The sequence below is a fragment of the Cupressus sempervirens genome, chromosome 6 (genome assembly GCF_028749045.1).
Source record: "Cupressus sempervirens isolate cs-2001-9-10 chromosome 6, ASM2874904v1, whole genome shotgun sequence".
NCBI lineage: Eukaryota > Viridiplantae > Streptophyta > Pinopsida > Cupressales > Cupressaceae > Cupressus > Cupressus sempervirens.
In genome coordinates, this window is record NC_143123.1 from 18382543 (window position 1) to 18402652 (window position 20110).

At 36.9% G+C, this 20110-nt stretch overlaps 1 protein-coding gene across 1 annotated transcript in view; it reads left to right on the forward strand.

Moving 5' to 3' along the window:
* The first annotated feature begins 4029 nt into the window (after positions 1-4029).
* LOC149550841 (uncharacterized) overlaps positions 4030-20110 on the forward strand; it is a 60432-nt gene continuing 44351 nt past the window's right edge. Inside the window, exons 1-2 of the mRNA XM_089786419.1 lie at positions 4030-4649; positions 6053-6120. Coding sequence (XP_089642545.1) covers positions 4314-4649; positions 6053-6120 — 404 coding nt within the window. The 5' untranslated portion in view covers positions 4030-4313. The remainder of the gene's footprint in view (positions 4650-6052; positions 6121-20110) is intronic.

Sequence of the window (20110 nt, forward strand, 5' to 3'; positions counted from 1 at the left end):
TGGGGAGTGGTACATCATTTAGATCCCAACTAGTAGGTGACTACGACTCTCTCCCTCAACCATATCGGGCATGTCAAACATGAATGTAAAACAAACACACACACACACACACACACACACACACACACACACACACACACACCATACACATGCAGATATGGGGTAATTATAATAGTAAATCCTAAATACAACTAACATCATATTCTAACATGAATATCTCATCATCGTGAGGACATACTAAACATCTTTCTGAGACACACCATATGGAACCATTATAAATGTAATATCATTAACTAACTAAGAAATTAAAACATCATCACTACGAGTAGGAAAATGTTACAACCTAATGTAATCAATTACTCAACGTATCAAAGTATTGCATTTCAAATATCAAATAAGGGCTAACACATCTATAGAAGAGTTATGTAGAACAAAAATAATTGAGTCTACAATGATAGAAAATGAGTGGTATTTAGGTGGGAAAACAATACAAGCTAATTGAAGAGTGTAATAAAACTAATTAAACCCCCGAGGCCTTTCGGGTCTTGAGCCCCAAAATCAATGGGGACTAGGTCAACCTTGGTCAACGTAGTCTTGGACTAGGTTTACTTGGGTCAACCTAGTCTAGTTTAGGTTGACCTAGGTCGACTTGGTCGCAAAGGTCAGGTCTGGGGAGCCACATAGAGCTTAGGCAGGCACTAGGAGAAATACAAGAGAAAGTAGAAGAAGATGGGAAAAAGAGGACATCGAGCACAGGTCCATCCATGGTCCAAAAAATGCATTATGGAAAGGGTGCTAAAAGGTCTTAAAAGGCAAGTGCATTCATTTTAAGATGATACACTTAGCCCCTACTTTAGCAAGAGTATGAGTTCCCACAAACTCATGATAAAGTAGATCAAGAGCAAAGATCTAATATTATCACAATCCTAGAGACAAAGAAATCATCAAGCCCCCAAGAGACTTGATTCTTTATCACATCCAAAATCATGATAAGAGAGATAAGCACTAAAAAGGGGTTTATTTACTCACCCAATAAGGTTTGTGTGTCTTATTGTGAACCACACAAGAAAGGGGAAAGAAAAGAATTAAAGAGGGGAAAATGTCTTTGCAAAAGGGGATGGCAATAGATAGTCTAGCAAGTGTGTGGCATGGTAGTCAACCCATCGAAGATGAACTAAGCAGTCTAGCAAGTGTGTGTGGCATGCTAGTTGGTCCATTAAAGGATCCAACTTTAAGGGAACACCATGTCCCAAAAAGAAGAATCAAAAGTGACCTAGGTATAAGGATATATGTGTCCTTAAGAGATCAAAACAAGATCGGGTTTCCTAGATTATCAATAGTCAAAAGAAGGGTCCAAAATCAAGGATCAACCCTCCCAATCTGTCAATAATTTAAAGAGATATCCAAAAGAGACCAAGCCCCTGGGAACTGCCAATAGTTCCAAGAAACTAGAAGGAAAGAGAAAGAGAAATAAACATGAAATAATAATGCATAGATTTGGGAATAACTTAGAAATCATACCAACGCTTAAGGCTAAAGTACTCCAGCCTATACATAGAATCCATATTTAGAATTCATGGTCAAAGGACAAGTAGAGTGTATGCCCCCACATTAAAGAAATTTCAAACACCTTGACATGAGCAGTAGCTTTAACGAAAGTTTACATGCATCCACTAAAGAACATTTCCACTATGAGATGCCCCCCCAAAAGAGAAACATGTCAAGAGAAAAGATCACATAACAAAATGAAAGAACACAAAGGGATCTACTAAGTTTAGGGTCAGTAGGATCATATGATAATATGCAATATTATATCAAGTATGAAATATTATCATTCCCCAAAGGAAGTAGAACTACAATACAATGGAGGAAAAGACACATAAGAGTTATGAAGAAGAGTCTTTTAGGGCTAATAACGTGGAGATAAAAAAGAATTGGTGGTACCATATCATAAGCAACTAAGAAGATTGTACAAGATCATCAGTATGAACAATTGAACAAGTACAACATAATATGTAACAACATATAAAAGAAAAGAGATACAAATAGAAGAATGTATAAAATTAGGCAATCATTTCATCCTCTTGTGCTCAACAAAGCAACATGGATTGCTTAAAGCAATCAAGACATCTAACAAAAGTACAACATAGAAGAAAACACAACACAAGAACACACAGACTACCATGGTAAATGAAGTTCACATCAAGCGTTCCGCGTGCTCCCCCCATTTCAATCTAAAATGCTAAGGGAAGGATGACAACTCACGAGAGGAATGACATCCATCGCAATAGAAATCACAACCAATTTTAAGCACACACATTTGATGGTCTGACTAATATACTAGTCAATCCATCAAAGGAAAGAATTTGTATTTTTTGCAACAAGGGAGTGGTAGAAATAGAATGACACTTTGATAAGTAGGATATTTTTTCTAGAACAAGTCAAGTTGTGATATTGTTATCAAGTTTCAACGGTTAGTTTTTTGAGTCAAACTCATTGAGCCATATTTCATGAGTAGTGGTTCACATAATCCGTCTCTCATGAGAAAGCCCCTTAAGCTCATCAATTGATAAGTAGGAGATATTTTCCACAACAAGTCAAATGATGATATTGTTATCATTCTCATGGGAGATGGGTTCTGTGAACAATTACTCATGAAATATAGGTCTATGAATTTGACTAAAAAAACTACATAGTTGAATCCTAACTTGACTCAAATAACTACATAGTTGAATCCTGACAGCAATATCATAGAATGCCACTTTGTCCAAGATTGTGCTGCATATAAAGATATTCACAACTAATATAAGGATAGTCGACAAGTAAGCAACATGAAATAGTTTTTTGAAGAGATAAAATTACACAAGACAACTAGCTTCCTAATACAAATCAACAACTAAAGAAAGAAAATTGCACAAGATAACTAGCTTCCTAATACAAATTAACAACTAAAAAAATAACCTAAAGAAATTACAATGACTCGTTACCTAGCCTTTCAATCCCTTAGGGTCCGTTTGGTTCATGGAATTTAAAGAACCGAGATTTCTACAAACCTTGGTTTAGCCAAATCAAGGTTTTGCAAATCTTCATTCCAATTTTTGGGATTTTACTTAAACTGTTTGTTTCACTCGGAAGATGCGTGTGAAGACACATTTTTATGTGTAAGCTTGGAGTTGAAGGCAAATTTTAAAAAGTAGTCCAATATATTGTTTTTACACTTCTTAAAAAACATAACCCGGTTTTGATTTTCAATTCCTACTTGCTAGTAGGAAATTGGAAAACCTGGTTTTGAGGCAAAATTGGAAGTCCGGTATACTAATAGGAATTGATTTTTTCAAAATCCAGATTTGAATTTTTTTGCGTTTGTTTCAAAATTGGCAAAATGAAATTAACATACCGAACTTCCAATTTTGCCTCAAAACCAAGTTTTCCAATTTCCTACTAGCAAGTAGGAATTGGAAATCAAAACTTGGTTATGTTTTTTAAGGAGTGTAAAAATAATACTTACGCATAAAAATGTGTCTTCACACGCATCATTTGAGTGAAACAAATAGTTTAGGGTCCGTTTGGTTCTTGGAAGATGAGAGGAACTGGCTTTTTCAAAACTTGGATTTGAAAATTTGTGCGTTTGTTTAAAAATTTGCAAAATGGAATTAGCATACGCGACTTCCAATTTTGCCTCAAAACCAAATTTTCCAACTTCCTAAAAAAAGTAGGAATTGAAAATCAAAACCCGGTTTTGTTTTTTAAGGAGTGTAAAAACAATAGATTGGACTACTTTTTGAAATTTGCCTTCAACTCCAAGCTTATGTATAAAAATGTGTCTTCACAGGCATCCTCTGAGTGAAACAAACAGTTTCAATAAAATCTCAAAAATCAAATCTTAATTTGGCTAAACCAAAGTTTGTAAAAATCCAAATTTTTTAAATTCCACGAACTAAATGAACCTTAAGTAAAATCCCAAAAATCGAAATGAAGCTTTGCAGAATTTTGATTTGGTTAAACCAAAATGTGTAGAAATCCCAATTTTTCAAATTCCACCTACCATAGACATCATTAAAACCCTCGACTTCGTCAAAACTAATTTCTTTCGCTCTTTCCTACATCGTATGTTCTCGACAGAACAATTGATGAGCTCGAGTCCTCTTGCGACATAAAATACATTCTGCAAAATTAGCCCCATCCAAAATGAGCCTGCTTTATTTCAGTAGCTTATGAGATTTCTTTGACAGGCAGAAGTTTTATCTCTATTTCACGTCACTTATAAGGTTTCTAACCAGTCAAGAATTCGTAGTATACCAGAAAGATTGGACATGGTTGAGAACAATATGCTTTTGCATTTCGTTCCTCGATCTTTGCAACTCAGTATGAGCAAAAACAACGCCAATGTGAATCCCCGAAAAGAGAGTTTTAACTTATTTGCAAATGATTCTAAGAAGAGGAGGAAGGAGGAAGAAGATGCTCACCCCATGGATGAGGATCATCCTTACAAGAAAGCGAAGAGAAAGAGGAATGATTATGATGAAGTTTCCCAAGATTTTAATATGCGTCCAGCCAGTTTTTACCAGTTGGAGGATCTCATAGCTGAATTTCTGAGCAGCAGAGGACTTTCAAATACATTGTCATCATTTCTTTCAGAAACCAAACATGTACGCAGAGCAAATTTTTTACTTTCCTTCTGACTTACATAGATGAATTTGATTTTTTTTTTGTGTAGGATTTTTTTTTGAAAAACCGTCTTTGACGTCTGGTACGTATTTGAATCATTCACCGTGTCCATACAAGCATATCAAAACGGTATTCTCAGTTTTAATATTGGAATACACCACTTTATCATGGAAGGCCTTTTGCCTTCCAAGATTGAACCTTGGTCTTTTAGGGATAAGTTAAACTTCGTACATTTTTTGGTGTCATATTTAAAATTTAATGCGTGGGAAACCTTATATAGGTTTATATTTGAAAACGGAGTCCCCGGCCCTGTCCCTGCACTTACATTCGTCGTCTTCTGGTGTCTTGGCATATTTCTTAAAACGTTCAACGTACGTGTTTTACTGTTGCTTCAGTGGTTTGGGCAGAGGGCTCCTAGTTTTTGAATAGATGGGGCAAGCCGCGTGTGCGTGTTCGGTTCTGCACTTTCGGTATGCCCTGTGTGTGTTGTTATGCAAGTTTACTTTCCTTCTGAACGCTGTTAGGGAATGAGCACAATGTGTAAGTCATAATGCCTGTCATTGTCAATTTCTGGGAAAACAACAGCAGCAAATATGAGCCACATAATTGATCTCAAAAATTTTATATTGTGCTGGTTGGCGCAGTGATGGATTGCCGATCAATTTTATTAGGATACTGAATTTAAGTTTCTATGTCGAACAACCATTGAGCAGGGATGCACGCTTCTTGCCAGAGGTCATGAAGGTCAAGGGATAAGCCTAATCACATTACAAATCATCCAAACTCGCTGATTCATAAAAGCCCAACAGTCTGTTTGGTGTAAACACAAGAGGGATTGGCTTGCTGTGGAGCAGTTTTTCGGCAGGTTGCCATTGATTAGACCTTGCAAACAGCATTGATCACGTTACATTATTTTCCTGTCCACTCAGTATTAAATTCAACTCTTATTCATTAGGTTTTGCGGTTGCAGTAATGTGCTCATTTATTTTTTAAGATGATTAAACCCTTTTGCGGGCCTACTAGGGTAGTTTACTCTAAAATACACACGTGTATGGAATTGCCTAGTGCTCACCTTGCAAGATCTGAACTTAGGTCACAGGGGCAATGATCGGTCCAACTTGGGCCATTGTGGCAGTAAATAGGTTACAATAACTTCTATGCTTTCAAAACAAAAACCGTCATGATGCCTTAATGTAACCTTCGTGATAAGCACTCGCATAACTTTAGCCAAGCTCAACTGAATATGAACATTCATAAGGGTGCCATCTGCAGGCTTGCATAATATAGAAGGGAACTCAAAATATTATGTTTGGTCCATCTATATTAGCTCTAATAATCAGGATTTCTATTCCAAAGTGTAATGCAAGTATTGTCTGCTTTTCAGGAATTCACCAGGAAGGCACAAAAAGTAAAGCTGGAAGATATGTACCAATGTTACTGTGACAAAATATGGTGAGTTTAATGTTGCTTCTTTCGTTAGAATCTTTGTAAGTAATATTTCTCTCACTTGCCATATTTACCCTCTTTGAATTTAATGCATCAAATGGGTTGAGGAAGATCATTTTTTCTTGGTGTTTGATTTCATAAGGTATACGGAGGCTAAGAAAAAATGAGATCATTGCTAATGCACCCCATTAAGGAATTCTCGAACTGGAGCTCACAGATATAAGAATTCCACTCCAATGAAAGGGAAAAGATTTTAGATCCAAATGTGAATCCTTACCTATATATGTAGGAGGTTACCTTTCCAAAGGAAAATACTTTGATAAGTAGTTTAACTTGTGAACAATTAGGACCTTCATGCCTTCTTGAGGAAATATTTCTATCAAAGACACAACTTTTTCGTAGTCATTAAAGATTCATCAAAGAGTTTCTGGTACAAAAGACAGTTTTTAAAAAGATGTCTATGGTGGGTTTCAATTTGCCTTTTCCCAAAAGAATGTGTTGCCGACTATATAATTTTCTGTTTATTTAGTGATCTATTCTATGTTTACCTACTGGACATTAACTCTTTAAATTGGGTTTGGCTTTTTTTGTAATTATTTTTAATAGACAAAAATTGTCATGTTTAATCTTCCACCATTTAGCGGTTTCCTCTTTTAGAAAAATATGCACGAGGTTTCAAAAATTCAACCATTTGCAACAGCACATACAGATCACACAACAATTACATGAAATTAAGTGTACGCCCCCCTTTTGAATTTACCTGAATTTATTCCTGAAACAGCAAATCCAACTTAAGGTGAAAATGGCCTCATCCTCAGTAAGATAAACCTGTTATAAAATTGTTAACTCTAAAGTCCCTTATTGGAATTATTTGTGATTTTGGATGTGCACGCAATTTTAATTACTAGAAACATATATTAGTACAATAATTATTAATAATCCATAATAGTATTTAATCCCATAAATCCATCATTCACAACTAGTTCCACATCAATATCATTTTGAGCAAGCAGATTCCGGTATTTTTGGAATTCATTAGGAGTATCTTCCAAACTGCAACCTCAAGGACAATACAATTGCAAGTGCATGGGCGGATCTCCCATCCATCCATTTCAGGGTGATATACTTGATATGACCCTCAAGCCTAGGGGCACTAAATGCCCCCTGCCCCATGAGCATGGCAGATCCATTCATCTTGAGGTGGCATACATGATGACACTCTCAAGCTCAAGGGCACTTAGTGCACACCAATCCACAAGCATGTCAGGAGCAAGATCTCCTCCACCCCTCAGTTCACCTTGGAGGTTGCCCTTGTTGTTTATGTCCAGGGGAGTTCAACACTTCCTAGCCACGAGTATGACTCCAAGCATCTTAGAGTGGCATACTTGATGGGACCCAAAACCAGGGGCACTCAATGGCCACCTACCCATGAGCATAACATTCATCTCGGGGTGGCATATTTGGTTGTCATGAACATGGAAGGGCAGCTATCCTTTGTATTTGCAAGACACCAATAAAAATCAAAGTCATTGGGTTCTTCCCAGCAGACCTGGTCCGGTCTTGGTTCAGACCAGGTACTGGTAGTTGGGTTTGCCTAGGTTACTGGTATATCTGGTCTCGATCAGTTCCAGAGGATTTAGATGTGAGATCCTAAAGTCAACAATCTCTAGTTTCTCAAAGGTTATTTTGGACTTGATGCTTTTGTGTGTAATCTGTATTCCTAGTTAGCTTATTAATAGACATGATTTTAAGTTTATACGTTGGATGGCAGTGCTTGACCTAGAGTATCTTTAACATAGTTAAATTTTTTGAGTGAATCTCAAGGATATTGGGTTTGGAGTACCAAATATTATCAGATCAGACTTACCGTTGCCCTCTTAAGCCATTAAAAGTTATTTGGGCCTTCATTTTCTCTGCAAAATTATGTTTCCCTTTATGTATGGATGATCTCTCAGATGTGTCACGTGTGTAGATATATGAACGATAGATCAGAGATGCTAGATTGTAGTACTAAGTGGTGGACCTTAGTAGTTTTACCTGTAGGTTTAAGGGAACTTGACAAAGATGATGGCAATTGAATAAGATTTGGATGGTGACACATACAATCTGCTCAAATTGTGCTGCACCAGTGGAAACTTGTGTAGAATCTGCTGAAAATGGATTGATGATCATAGAACACAAGTTGGCATGCCGCATTACCATCAGTTATTAATGGAGAATGTTTCTTGAATCAACGTGCTTTGAATGATGGAACCCCCTCCCTGTTGTTTCAGTTGGATGGGGATGTGCCGCCTCTACCTTGGATCGATCCGGCGAAGCTATTTTAAAGGAATGGCAAATGGCAACACACATTTCTATGACTGTAATTTGATATATTTGGTGTATCTGGTCTTGGAATAATAATTTTTTTAATTCACATTGATAAGCAATTATTAGAGCAGATAAACATTTATCCACACACACATGTTTTTTGTACAAACGAACCCAGACCCCAAAACAAATTTAGCTGTAGCTGTGAGTTGGATCCCTGAACTCAAATCTAAACCAGCAAGTCAGATATAAATTCAAAATATATTGTTAAAGGAAAATCTGCTATTACAAGGGACAATAAATATCTTTCTAATCCTTGAATAATCGGAAAAAATATTTCTTGAGCAACTTACTAAAACTTTGTATGCACATATATTGCTGGTTGCCTGATTTCTCTTTATTGTTATTCTTTGAAGGATTGATGCTTGAATTATCAATGATTTTAATGATTTGATTATAAAATGGTTGATGCTTGAATAGTTGATGTTTGAATGATGAATGTTTTCATGACCAAAGAATTGATTGTTGGTTGGTTTGCTTGATTTCTTTATTCCCAATTGGTGATTAACGGATGATATATTGGTGAACGGTGGCTGAATGGCTGGGAAGACAAAAGTAATATCATAGTGACAAAACATTTATCTGTTAATGTTCAACATTTCTTGTCTTCATTACATAGAGCTCTACTTAACGTTTTTTCTTTGGGGTTTTTTCTTTATATATTTATAATATTTATTATACGAAGCAAATATTAATCATTCTAGGTTGCTGACAAAGTCTCCAAATTTGTCTACACAGTGTGGGTACAATTGAAGTTTGGCTGGCTGAGGTAGTGGGACTCAAAAGAATAGGTTGCAAAAATGACACAGATTGTCCTAGTGAGCAAGATGCAGATGTTTGAGGTGCCATACAATTGAAACAAATAATTAATGAAGTGATGCTAAGAAGGTGGTTGCAGGAGTCATCTGCAACCGTATTCTAGTAAGGTTTTCTATAGGCTTATTTTATCTATGAGACATTCTTAATATTCGTCTTGGTGATCCTTAATTTGTAAGCTGAGATTGTTTTACCATACACTAGTCTATAACTGTCACACCCCTGCAAATAAATACAACAGATTCCAGTTTTTCTAGCAGATTAAGTGACAAACTTGTTTAATACTAAACCTGGGTGCCAGAGAAAACTAATCTGTTCTACTCTTGGCCAACTTTCTTGGCGCCTAAGTCGTAGGGCAAATAATTTATATTTTCATGTCAAACCTTCATAACAGAGAATGTGTTTCCTTCTTTGGCCAACCTCAGATTTGCAAGGGTATTGAAAATATGTTCAACTTCAAAATAAATATTTAGTCAAATGGCTGACCTCCCTTCACATGAAGGCCACTTTGGTGAAAGAAAAGCTAAATTAATTAATTTGTCTTAATAACGGCTGGCCCTTTTATGAATGGTTGACTCCTTTGGGTGAAAGGGCATATGAGGAGGTATTCAAGATGGAGAGAATGAGAATGAACTGGGGAACATAATGAAAAACTGCTCGTAAATGCAGCAGCAAATTTGAGCAAAGAATAGAAAGAATATAGAAGCTGTGTGAAATAGAGGATATGATGGATCAATGAAGGCAAGAGCAGATTTATGGAGAATATGCAAGAGAAGGCAGCGACCATTATAGCAGTGATTCTCACAAGAAATAGCATTATTGCAGGAATTAAGAAATGAACTGATAATTAGTTTAAATAAAATAATGACAAAGGGAAGCGATTCAAATCTGCATGATGGCAAATGAAATCAAGGAGAATTATGCTTACAATGACGAATATTTTTAATAAAACTTGTTGAGGGGCAATCGTAATAACAACCATTAGGGCAATGGTCACATGAAATAAGTAACTGCTTTTATAAGGAGGCTGGTCCATGGAAGATACATACCCTTCCTGCTGATGTAAGGCACATAAGCAGCAGATTAAGCATCCAAGATAACAGAATGCAAGAATTAGCAGACTTATTATCCAGCAAAGGAGGCAGGAGATTCAGCGAAGGAGGCAGAAGTATATAATATAAACAGCAGAGAGCATCATCGAACAGCAATATTATCTATAGCAGATGGAGTGGTAGTAATACCTTCAGATACCATGTTATGATACTATGAAGGAATAGCTATGCATTTTTTTTTTGGATCGGTTAAAATTCTACATATTTTATAAATAATATAAATATGGATTTACAAGAAAAGAAACCAGAGCAGTCCTCATGAATTCTGTGGAGAAACCATCACACCATTGTTTCTTTCCAAAATTCCTGCAACTATCCCCCATGACTATACCCAGTTTAACCACAAGAATCCCCAATAAAAAATGCAATGCGGTACTCCCAAACACACCTAGGGATAGACAAAATAAGCATTATCTGTCATGTCCCCTTCTTGTAATTGGATTAAATAATAAACAATAATTAATTACATTAAAGTATAAAAGAATAAATATTAAAGTTCATTAGATATTAAGTAAGTTGAACAAAAGGTCAAAAGACAATGGAAAGGTTGCGTCCCCTTCAAATGCGAGTTATAAATAGGGAGAGATGGCCACTTCATTTGGGAAAAAAGGGGGAAGGAGGAAGAAATGGTGGAACATAAGAATTGAGGTGGTATTATGACGCAGTACAAGGCAGGAGAATCCCCAAAGGAGATGTCCAAACCCCCAGCAAACAACCACACAGCAGAAATACAACAACAAAGCAACAATAATGCAAGATCGAATACCCAATCACAGCCCTTTATTCATAGATATAACTGATTACATGCAATATGCCTGGTTGTAAGGTCTTCTGGGTTAGGGCCAACTACAAACAGCAATTACAAAATCAGTTCTGCAAGATCCAACAAGATCTAACTTACAAATTCGATTTCAGCTAGTCCAAATACACAACTGGATAAAAACACCAAGAAGAATCCACACTTGTACTCTCAGGTCCACCAAGCAATCCTTTGGTTTCCAAGCTGCAGCCCTAGCTCTTCAAAATTGGCCTCTACATTTCATCCCCTTCTCAAAGCTGGAATGATGACCTTTGTCAAAAGACTCCATAAAATCCCTTATGCCCAACTAAGCCACAAGTTGGCCCAGCTCATTACAAACTAAATTAAATCCCTTACATTAAATATAGGTCGAGCCACAAGTCGTCTATACCCGTACATAAATAAAATGCTAAAAGTCGGCTCACAGAGAACTCAACACGAACAAAACCAAGACCAATATTGGCACTCGACACATACAGGAACACTTGGTATCCACTAGAACACTCAGCACCAACAGGTTCACTCGGCACATGAAGGAACACTTGGTCAACATAAGATTGCTATAGTAACTCGGCATCCACTAGGAGCTACAGTAACCAGGCATCCACTAAGAGCTACAGTAACTCGACATCCACTAGGAGCTACAGTAAGTCGGCATCCACTAAGAGCTATAGTAACTCGGCATCCACTAGAGCTACAGTAACTCAACATCCATTAGAGCTACAGTAACTCGGCATGTACTAAAGCTACAGTAACTCGGCATACACTAAACAACTTGACTGCAACAGAGAATTGGAAACTATTGACACTCAGCTCCAATATGCAAGATTGCAATAAAGCCTAGGATGCTCCTGCATCAAACACCCCAGGTTCGAAAAGATGTTCTAGTAACTGGAAGAACATCTTCTGGGATTCAACACATAAATCCCAAATTGGTTCTTCACATACATATCCTCCAAATCTTCAACTTGTACACTCTTTCCCTTGTTCTTTTTCTGCTTCTTCACATCCATTTGAGTTGTGCTACAGGTCTACTTTCCACACTGATCTCCAACCTTCTCAGAATCTGTCAACTCAAATCGACTGTCAATACTCAAGTTCCTCCTACCAAGCTCTTCATTCTGCAAAGGAATCAGGGAAAACTTCCTCCACCTTTCTCAACAGTAAACACATTCTTGACACAATCATGCACAGCCCTACAATCATGCTGCCAAGGTCTATCAAGTAACACATGACAACTGTTCATGTCCACGATATCACACAACACTTGATCCCTATACTGCCTAATGTGGAAATCAACAAGGCATTGCTCCCTCACTTCCAAAGCATATTCACCTTGTACCCAGCCAATCCTATAAGGATGAGGATGTTTTACTCTCTTCAAACCAAGTTTTTGAAACATCTCCTCAACAACAAGGTTATCAGTACTACCACCATCCCCAATCACCTTGCAGACTTTATCACCAGACCTACAAGAAGTCTTGAACAAACTAGTCCTCTGAAAAGATTCCAATGTCCTCTCACCAACCAGTACTTGTCGAGCCAGGAAACTTTCTCCTTGCTTAGGCTGTCTGTCTTGAACTACAACATCATTCACAATAGCAGTTGCCCTACCAATTGGACATTCAAAAGATCTATGCCCTTCTTTACCACATCTGAAACAATTACCTCTGAACTCACCTCCACCTGTCCTCCTTTTCTGATCAGCAGGTTTTGGTTCACTTTCAACACTCGGTTTAGCTTGTACCAAGCTATCCTACTTCTCCTTCCCTCTAGCATTACCTTGACTTTTCCTTTGCAGCTTATCTTTTTCCTTTAGAGCATACTGATAAGCATCCTCAACTGAAGAAATATTCAACATACCAACCTCATCTTGAATATTAAATCTCAAACCATTAATGTATTGAGTTACCTTTTCCTTTGACAATTCTCTATGACCAGACCAAATAGTCAATTTGGAGAACTCTCGGTATAATCTTTCACAGACATATCCTTTTGTTTCAGATTCTGCGATCTCTTAAACAACTCAAGTTCATAATCAGGAGGAATGAACTTAGCCTTCAACTTAGTTACTATCAATCTCCATCTAGAGATCTTCATTTCACCTTCCTCTTTTCTGTCTCTTTGCAATTCTTTCCACCAAAGAGTAGCATGTCCTTTCAACTTAGTGTGTGTCAACCTCACTCTGAGTGGATCCTCAATGTCTGCAAGCTCAAAGTAGTCTTCCAATTCACCAATCCAATCAATCAAGTCTTCAGGAGTCAAAGTACCTGAGAAATTAGAAACCTCCATCTTATGCTTTAGCTTCAACTGAGATCCAAGTCTAGCAAACTGACCAGCTCTAGTTCCAATAAGTCTCTCCACATGATCAGTTCCTCACTACTAGATCCAGCAACTTCAAAGTCTTCAACAACTTCCTCATAACTACCTTCAGTGCCCACATGCCTAGGTACACCACCTAAAGCACTTACAATTTCAGCAATCATGTCACTCTTCGTCAATGCAATCTCAGATCTGAACTTTGCTCTAATCTTCTTTGAGATCCTTTCTTCCACAACATCACTAAGATCATCAATTGCCCTAGGGTCCAATCTTCTTGGAGGCATCTTCCAAAATTTTAGCAAACCCAAAGCAATAGATCCACAAATCCAGAAGATCAATCAGCCATTAGATCAACCTTCTCTGCAAGTCTTGGTGTAAATTGCCTTAGCTTTGGCGATTTGTCAACACACTTAGAAACAACCTTCGCTTTGATACCACCTGATGCAGTGCAAGGCAAGAGAATCCCCAAAAGAGATGTCCAAACCCATAGCAAACAACCACATAGTGAAAATACAACAACAAAGCAACAATAATGCAAGATTTGATATCAAATCACAACTCTTTATTCATAGATATAACTGATTACATGCAATATGCCTGACTGTAAGGCCTTCCGGGTTAGGGCCAACTACAAACAACAATTACAAAATCAGTTTTGCAAGATCCAACAAGATCCAACTTACAAACTCAATTCTAGCTAGTCCAAATACACAACTGGATAAAAACACCAAGAAGAATCCACACTTGTACCCTTAAGTCCGCCAAACAATCCTCTGGTTTCCAAGCCTCAGCCCTAGCTCTTCAAAATTCGCATCTACACTTCATCCCCTTCACAAAGCTGGAATGATAACCTGTGGCCTAAAGACTCCACAAAACCCCTTATTTATACCCAACTAAGCTACAAGTCGGCCCAACTCATTACAAACAAAATTAAATCCCTTACATTAAATATAGGTCGAGCCACAAGTTGGCTACAACACTAAATTAAATACCCATACATAAATTAAATACCAAAATTCAGCTCACAGACAACTCGACACGAATAGAACCAAGGCCAATACTGGCACTCGGCACATACAGGAACACTTGGTATCCACTAGAACACTCGGCACCAACAGGTTCACTCGGCACATGAAGGAACACTCGGTCAACATAAGACTGCTACAGTAACTCGGCATCTACTAGGAACTACAGTAACTCAGCATCCACTAAGAGCTACAGTAACTCGACATCCATGAAGAGCTACAATAACTCGACATCCACTAGAGCTATAGTAACTCGGCATGCACTAAAGCTACAGTAACTCGGCATACACTAAACAACTCAACTGCAACAGAAAATTGGAAACCACTGGCACTTGACTCCAATATGCAAGATTGCAAGAAAGCCTAGGATGCTCTTGCATCATACTAAGGGAAAGGAAAAGGAAGAAAATAGGAAAATTGACTTTCAAAAGGTGAAGGGTTGTGACTCTTTGAAAGGGTTGTGATTATGAAGGAGTAGGTTTGTGATTCTTAATAAGGATTGTAAGAATGAAGGGTTGTAATTATGAAGGTTGTGAGTCTTCAAAAGGGCTATGACTATGAAGGGTTGTGTTCCTTGGAATGAGTTGTAATAATGAAGGGTTGTGACTCTTCAAAAGAGGGACAATTATGAAGGCTCGTGTCTGTAGTTGTTGAAATGTGTAGCTTTAGAAGAAATTTTTGTATATCTTCTACATGTGTTGATTATCCTTGCCTGCAGATACTGAGTTTGGTTGCTTCTTTTAGTGCTCAAGTTATATGTGTGTATGCTTCATTTGAGTCTATTATTGAAGTAGTTTGATAGCTTGTGTATGCTAAGTGTTGATTTTGTGGTGACTGATTAAGCAAGTACTGCACACTTTTCATAAGGCAATTTTTTTTTTTTTGGGTTAACTTGTCAAGCATTTTAGAGTTGGCTCATCAAGCATTTCCCAAGGTTGACTCGTCAAGTATGTTTGAGGTTAATTTGTTATGCCAACAAAAGTCATGTAATATTGGCTTAGGCTTAGGGTTTTTTCTAAAGAGAATTTAACTTCTTGCAGCAGTATTGAGTTGTAAGGGAGATTGCAGATTGTAAGAGGTTGAAGTTACTGGATAATAATATTGGAGTCTCTGTTTGGTGGACATAGCCCAAGATTGGGTGAACTATACTAAATCTTTGTGTTTTCTGTTCCATTAATGTGTTCTTTATTCCTTTGTGTTATCGGTTATATTTGCATGTGATTGTTTTTCTGTCTAAATAATCCTAACACTAGGCTTAGTCATTGCGGCTGTATGATGTGTCATTATATGGTTATTCAAAAGGCTCACGTTTGCTGATTCATCACTCGATGGAATTCAAGAGACCCTCGCGATGACTCATGAAGATTTGCTTCATGCGTTCGAATAGATTAGCGTTACAAGAAGTTGATGGTTCGTTTGGCATTTATTATTCTTCTTTTTCTGATTTCCTTATCGTCAGTCATGCTTTGGATTATCAACCTTATGTATTTTTTTAGCATTGTGCCTTGCTGGCTCGTGACTTCTTTGTCAAGATATGGTTACTCTTATTCTTACTTCTTGGGTCTCCTCGTGCATGCTGACTTGGTGTCATCAATGCTGGCTTCAGTTATTTAGTGTTGTATCAAGTCTATTAATGTTGTCATTAACTTTGTGTCATTCGTTTTCTTCAGTTCTGATGTTTCATATTCCTCCACTGTCTCACTTGTATAGGTTGTTTCATATTGATGAGGTAACTGTTTGCATTTGTATCTGCTTTATTACTTTTATCATATTCAGTGTATTTGCAAGAACCTGTTGGAGTGGTGAGTATATATTGTCAGGCATGTGATTTATATAGCCATGTATCAAGTTACAACATTCTTCAGAGAATTGTGTCTGGAGATTTGTGAGATTCTGTGTATTCTCATGAAAAACAATTAGTTATCAGTTTTTTTGATTTTTATTATTTAGTTGACATATTTGGAGCATAGTTATAAGTTGTTAAATTTTTCACATTATTGTATCTTTGTGAAGGAACTTTATTTCTGATCATTAAGCGATCGGTATATGTTGAACACATAAAAGGGAGCAGAGCAGAATTTTGTAATAAGCTGTCAATTCGGGTTTGAGGACAGATTCGGATTCGAGAATATAATTTGTGGATTCAGGAATTTTTTTTTCCCGATTTGTATATACAAACACATGCATTATATATTAAAAAAGATAAGAGAAATATACATAATTGTAAAACTAAATCATTTTATAGTATGAAGCTATAATGCTTGATCATTGATCAATGCCAGATGTCAAAGATAAACATTATGATTATGATTCAAAAGAAAATCATCACATCAAACTATTGAAATAGAGCAATTTTATTTTTATTTTTCCAAGTTTTGGGCCGACGTCTTATGTTTTGCCTTGTGTGTCCGTGAGAATTCTCGACTGGTCCGGATTTGACCCTGTGGGTCTACGGCTCCAGAGGGACTGACAGGTCAAATCTAGACCCTTTGTGGATCAGAGACATACTAGTTCGTTAGTCTAAACACTGTTCGGACCCAAATTTGGTTAGCGGGCCAGACGTGTGAATTTGGTAACATAGGTAAAGTGTTTGCAAATCTAATAAAGGATATATTTTTGAGTGTGACTGGGGTTTTCCCTCGAGTAGGATTTTCCCAGGGTAAATATTGGTGTCATCTATTTATATATTTTTCTGAATTTCTGTTTATTGCATGTGATACTATTCGTTCGAAAACTTAACAATAATGTCCCAAAAATAATAATTCAATAAATAATATTAGTTCTTTTAATATAAACTAATATTAAATAATTATTGAAGTTTTCAATATATACTAATCATAATCTTTAATAAATACCAATTATTTAATATTAGTTCATTCATATAAGCTAATATTAAATAATCAAAGCAATGGTTAGAGAAGAGGAACTGAATATTGCTGGAAACGCCTTTTCTTTAAAGAGGTCGCATGGTGAAGAAGTAAATAGGATTGAATTTGATGAATGTTATTTTCTTTCAGATTGAGAGCCAAATGGTTTTTTCATCAGTGAAGACTTGGTTCAATAATGAAGATTCAAATATGATAAAAAGGTGGTGAATGATATACAAAAAATCGGAAGTGATCGAATCATTGTTTTAATCAAAGGTGGCTTCTATGGTGCGATTGTGATCTTGCCACAACGAATAAGTAATTTGTGCAGGTCAAGTGTAACCTGAAGACCTCCTTAGGTGTCAAGGACAAAGAGGATAAGTTTGTAGTGTGTGATGCTTTCATATTGTCCACAAGGATGAATTAATAGGTCGCATGGTGAAGTTAACTGTTGTTTCCTGTGCAAGTGTGAAACCACAATGGACATGATCTAAATGATTTTGTGCTATATTGTGCTTGTTATTGGAGTAATATGTTTGGAGAATGACTAGCCATCTGTTATGAGTTTTCGTCGGCAGTATAGGACAAATAAGTTGTTAGGATCAAGGAGACAACAATAACAATCACATGCAAATATAACCAATATCAGAAAATAATAAATCGCACAAAAGAGAACACAAGACACAAAGATTTAATGTGGTTCATTCAATCCTTGGGCTATGTCCACCAAACAACGAGTCCAATATTCTTATTATCCAGTGACTACAACCTGGTTACAATCGGTAATCCCTTATAACTCAACACCGTCGCAAGAAGCTACAATCTCATCATACATAATGAAATCCCCAACCCTAAGCCATTTTATACAAGCTTTTTGGTGCTTACAAAATTAGGGCTGGAATAATTCGTCCAATAGAAAAATTACAACCAATGTCTTTTACAATAATAAAGTTGAGCTAGCGTTGTCGGATCAAAGCCCCAGGATCTCGTAAGGGGCGCTGCTGTTTGACATCGTAAAATAATCTGGGAGAAACCACATCAAATTAAGTAGGGAGAAATTAACCCCTGAGTCTGATTAGACTCCACAAAACAACAATCTCCCACTTGGAGATTGATCAAACTCCACAACAGTAACCTCCCACTTGGAGACTAATCATAACACTGCTAAACTATAACTCCCACTAGAATGTAGAACCACCCTAGGCTTAGTGGTTCCTTTAATTCTGTTCAGTCGAGAAGACCAACCGAAGTAGAGAGGAGTTCAACTTCTCCCTTGTTACTGCCTTTGTGAACATATCTGCTGGATTGTCATCTGTATGTATCTTTTTCAACTTTAACATTCCATCATTCAAAACTAACCGAATGAAATGGTACCGCAATTGTATGTGTTTTGTCTTAGAATGTGGAGTAGAATTCTTCGCAATATGAAAGGCACCTTGGCTATTTGTAAACAAATAATTATCCATCTGAGGGTGCCCCAACTATTCCATGAAGAATTGAATCCATATCATCTCCTTGGCTGCCTTTGTAGCAACAACATACTCTGCCTCTGTAGTGGATAATGGATTCACCTTTTGTAACCAAGAAACCCAACTAATTGCTGTCCCACCAATAATAAAGACATATCCTGCAGTACTTCTCCTGGTCTCTAGATCCCCTGCCAAATCTGAGTCAACATAGCCTTGCCAATTAATAGTAGAGCCCTTAAAATGTAAACATTTATTGGATGTTCCTCTCAAATATTTGAGAATCCATTTACTGCATTCCAATGCTCAATCCTAGGATGACTCATATACCTGTTAACAACTCCCACTGTATGTGCAATAGCTGGCCTAGTGCATATCATAGCATACTTTAAACTTCCTATAGCTGAAGCATAAGGTACCTTGGACATTTTAGCTTCCTCTTGTGTTTTTGGACACATCTCCTTAGTTAAAACTTAATTTCAAATGACCAGGCAAAGTTGTGCGGACAGCTTTGGAATTCTCCATAGAGAAACATTGCAACACCTTCCCAATATAATTAGCTTGAGATAATGTCAATGTTTTTTTCTTCCCATCTCCGCAAATTTTCATACCAAGGATTTTTTTGCTCCCCAAATCCTTAATAGCAAATGAATATGTTAACTGTTGTTTCAACCCCTTGATGTGATCCATGTTATACCTAGCTACAAACATATCATCAACATATAAATATAAAATAATGTAGCTATCATCATCCAACTTCTTAAAATAAACATAATGGTCTGAATGACACCTAGTGTATCCATGCTCATGAACAAAACTGTCAAATTTAAGAGACTATTGCCGAAGTGATTTTTTCAATCCATATAAACTTTTCTTCAATTTGCACACTAAGTTCTCCTTACCTTTGACCTCAAATCCCTGTGGGTGTTCCATAAATATTTCTGCATCCAAATCACATTGAAGAAAAACTATTTTAACATCAACTGCTCTAAATGCAAATATTCAGTAGCCACAATACTTAAAATAGTACAAATAGAAGTCATTTTAACAACTGGAGAAAATATCTCCTCAAAATCAATTCTCTTTTTCTGGGCAAACCTTTTACAAGTAACTTGACTTTAAATCTTTTCTTATCTCCATCCTCTTTTTTTAGCTTGCAAACCCATTTATTCTATAAAGCTCTTTTATCTGCAGGCAACTTACATAAATCCCAAGTCTG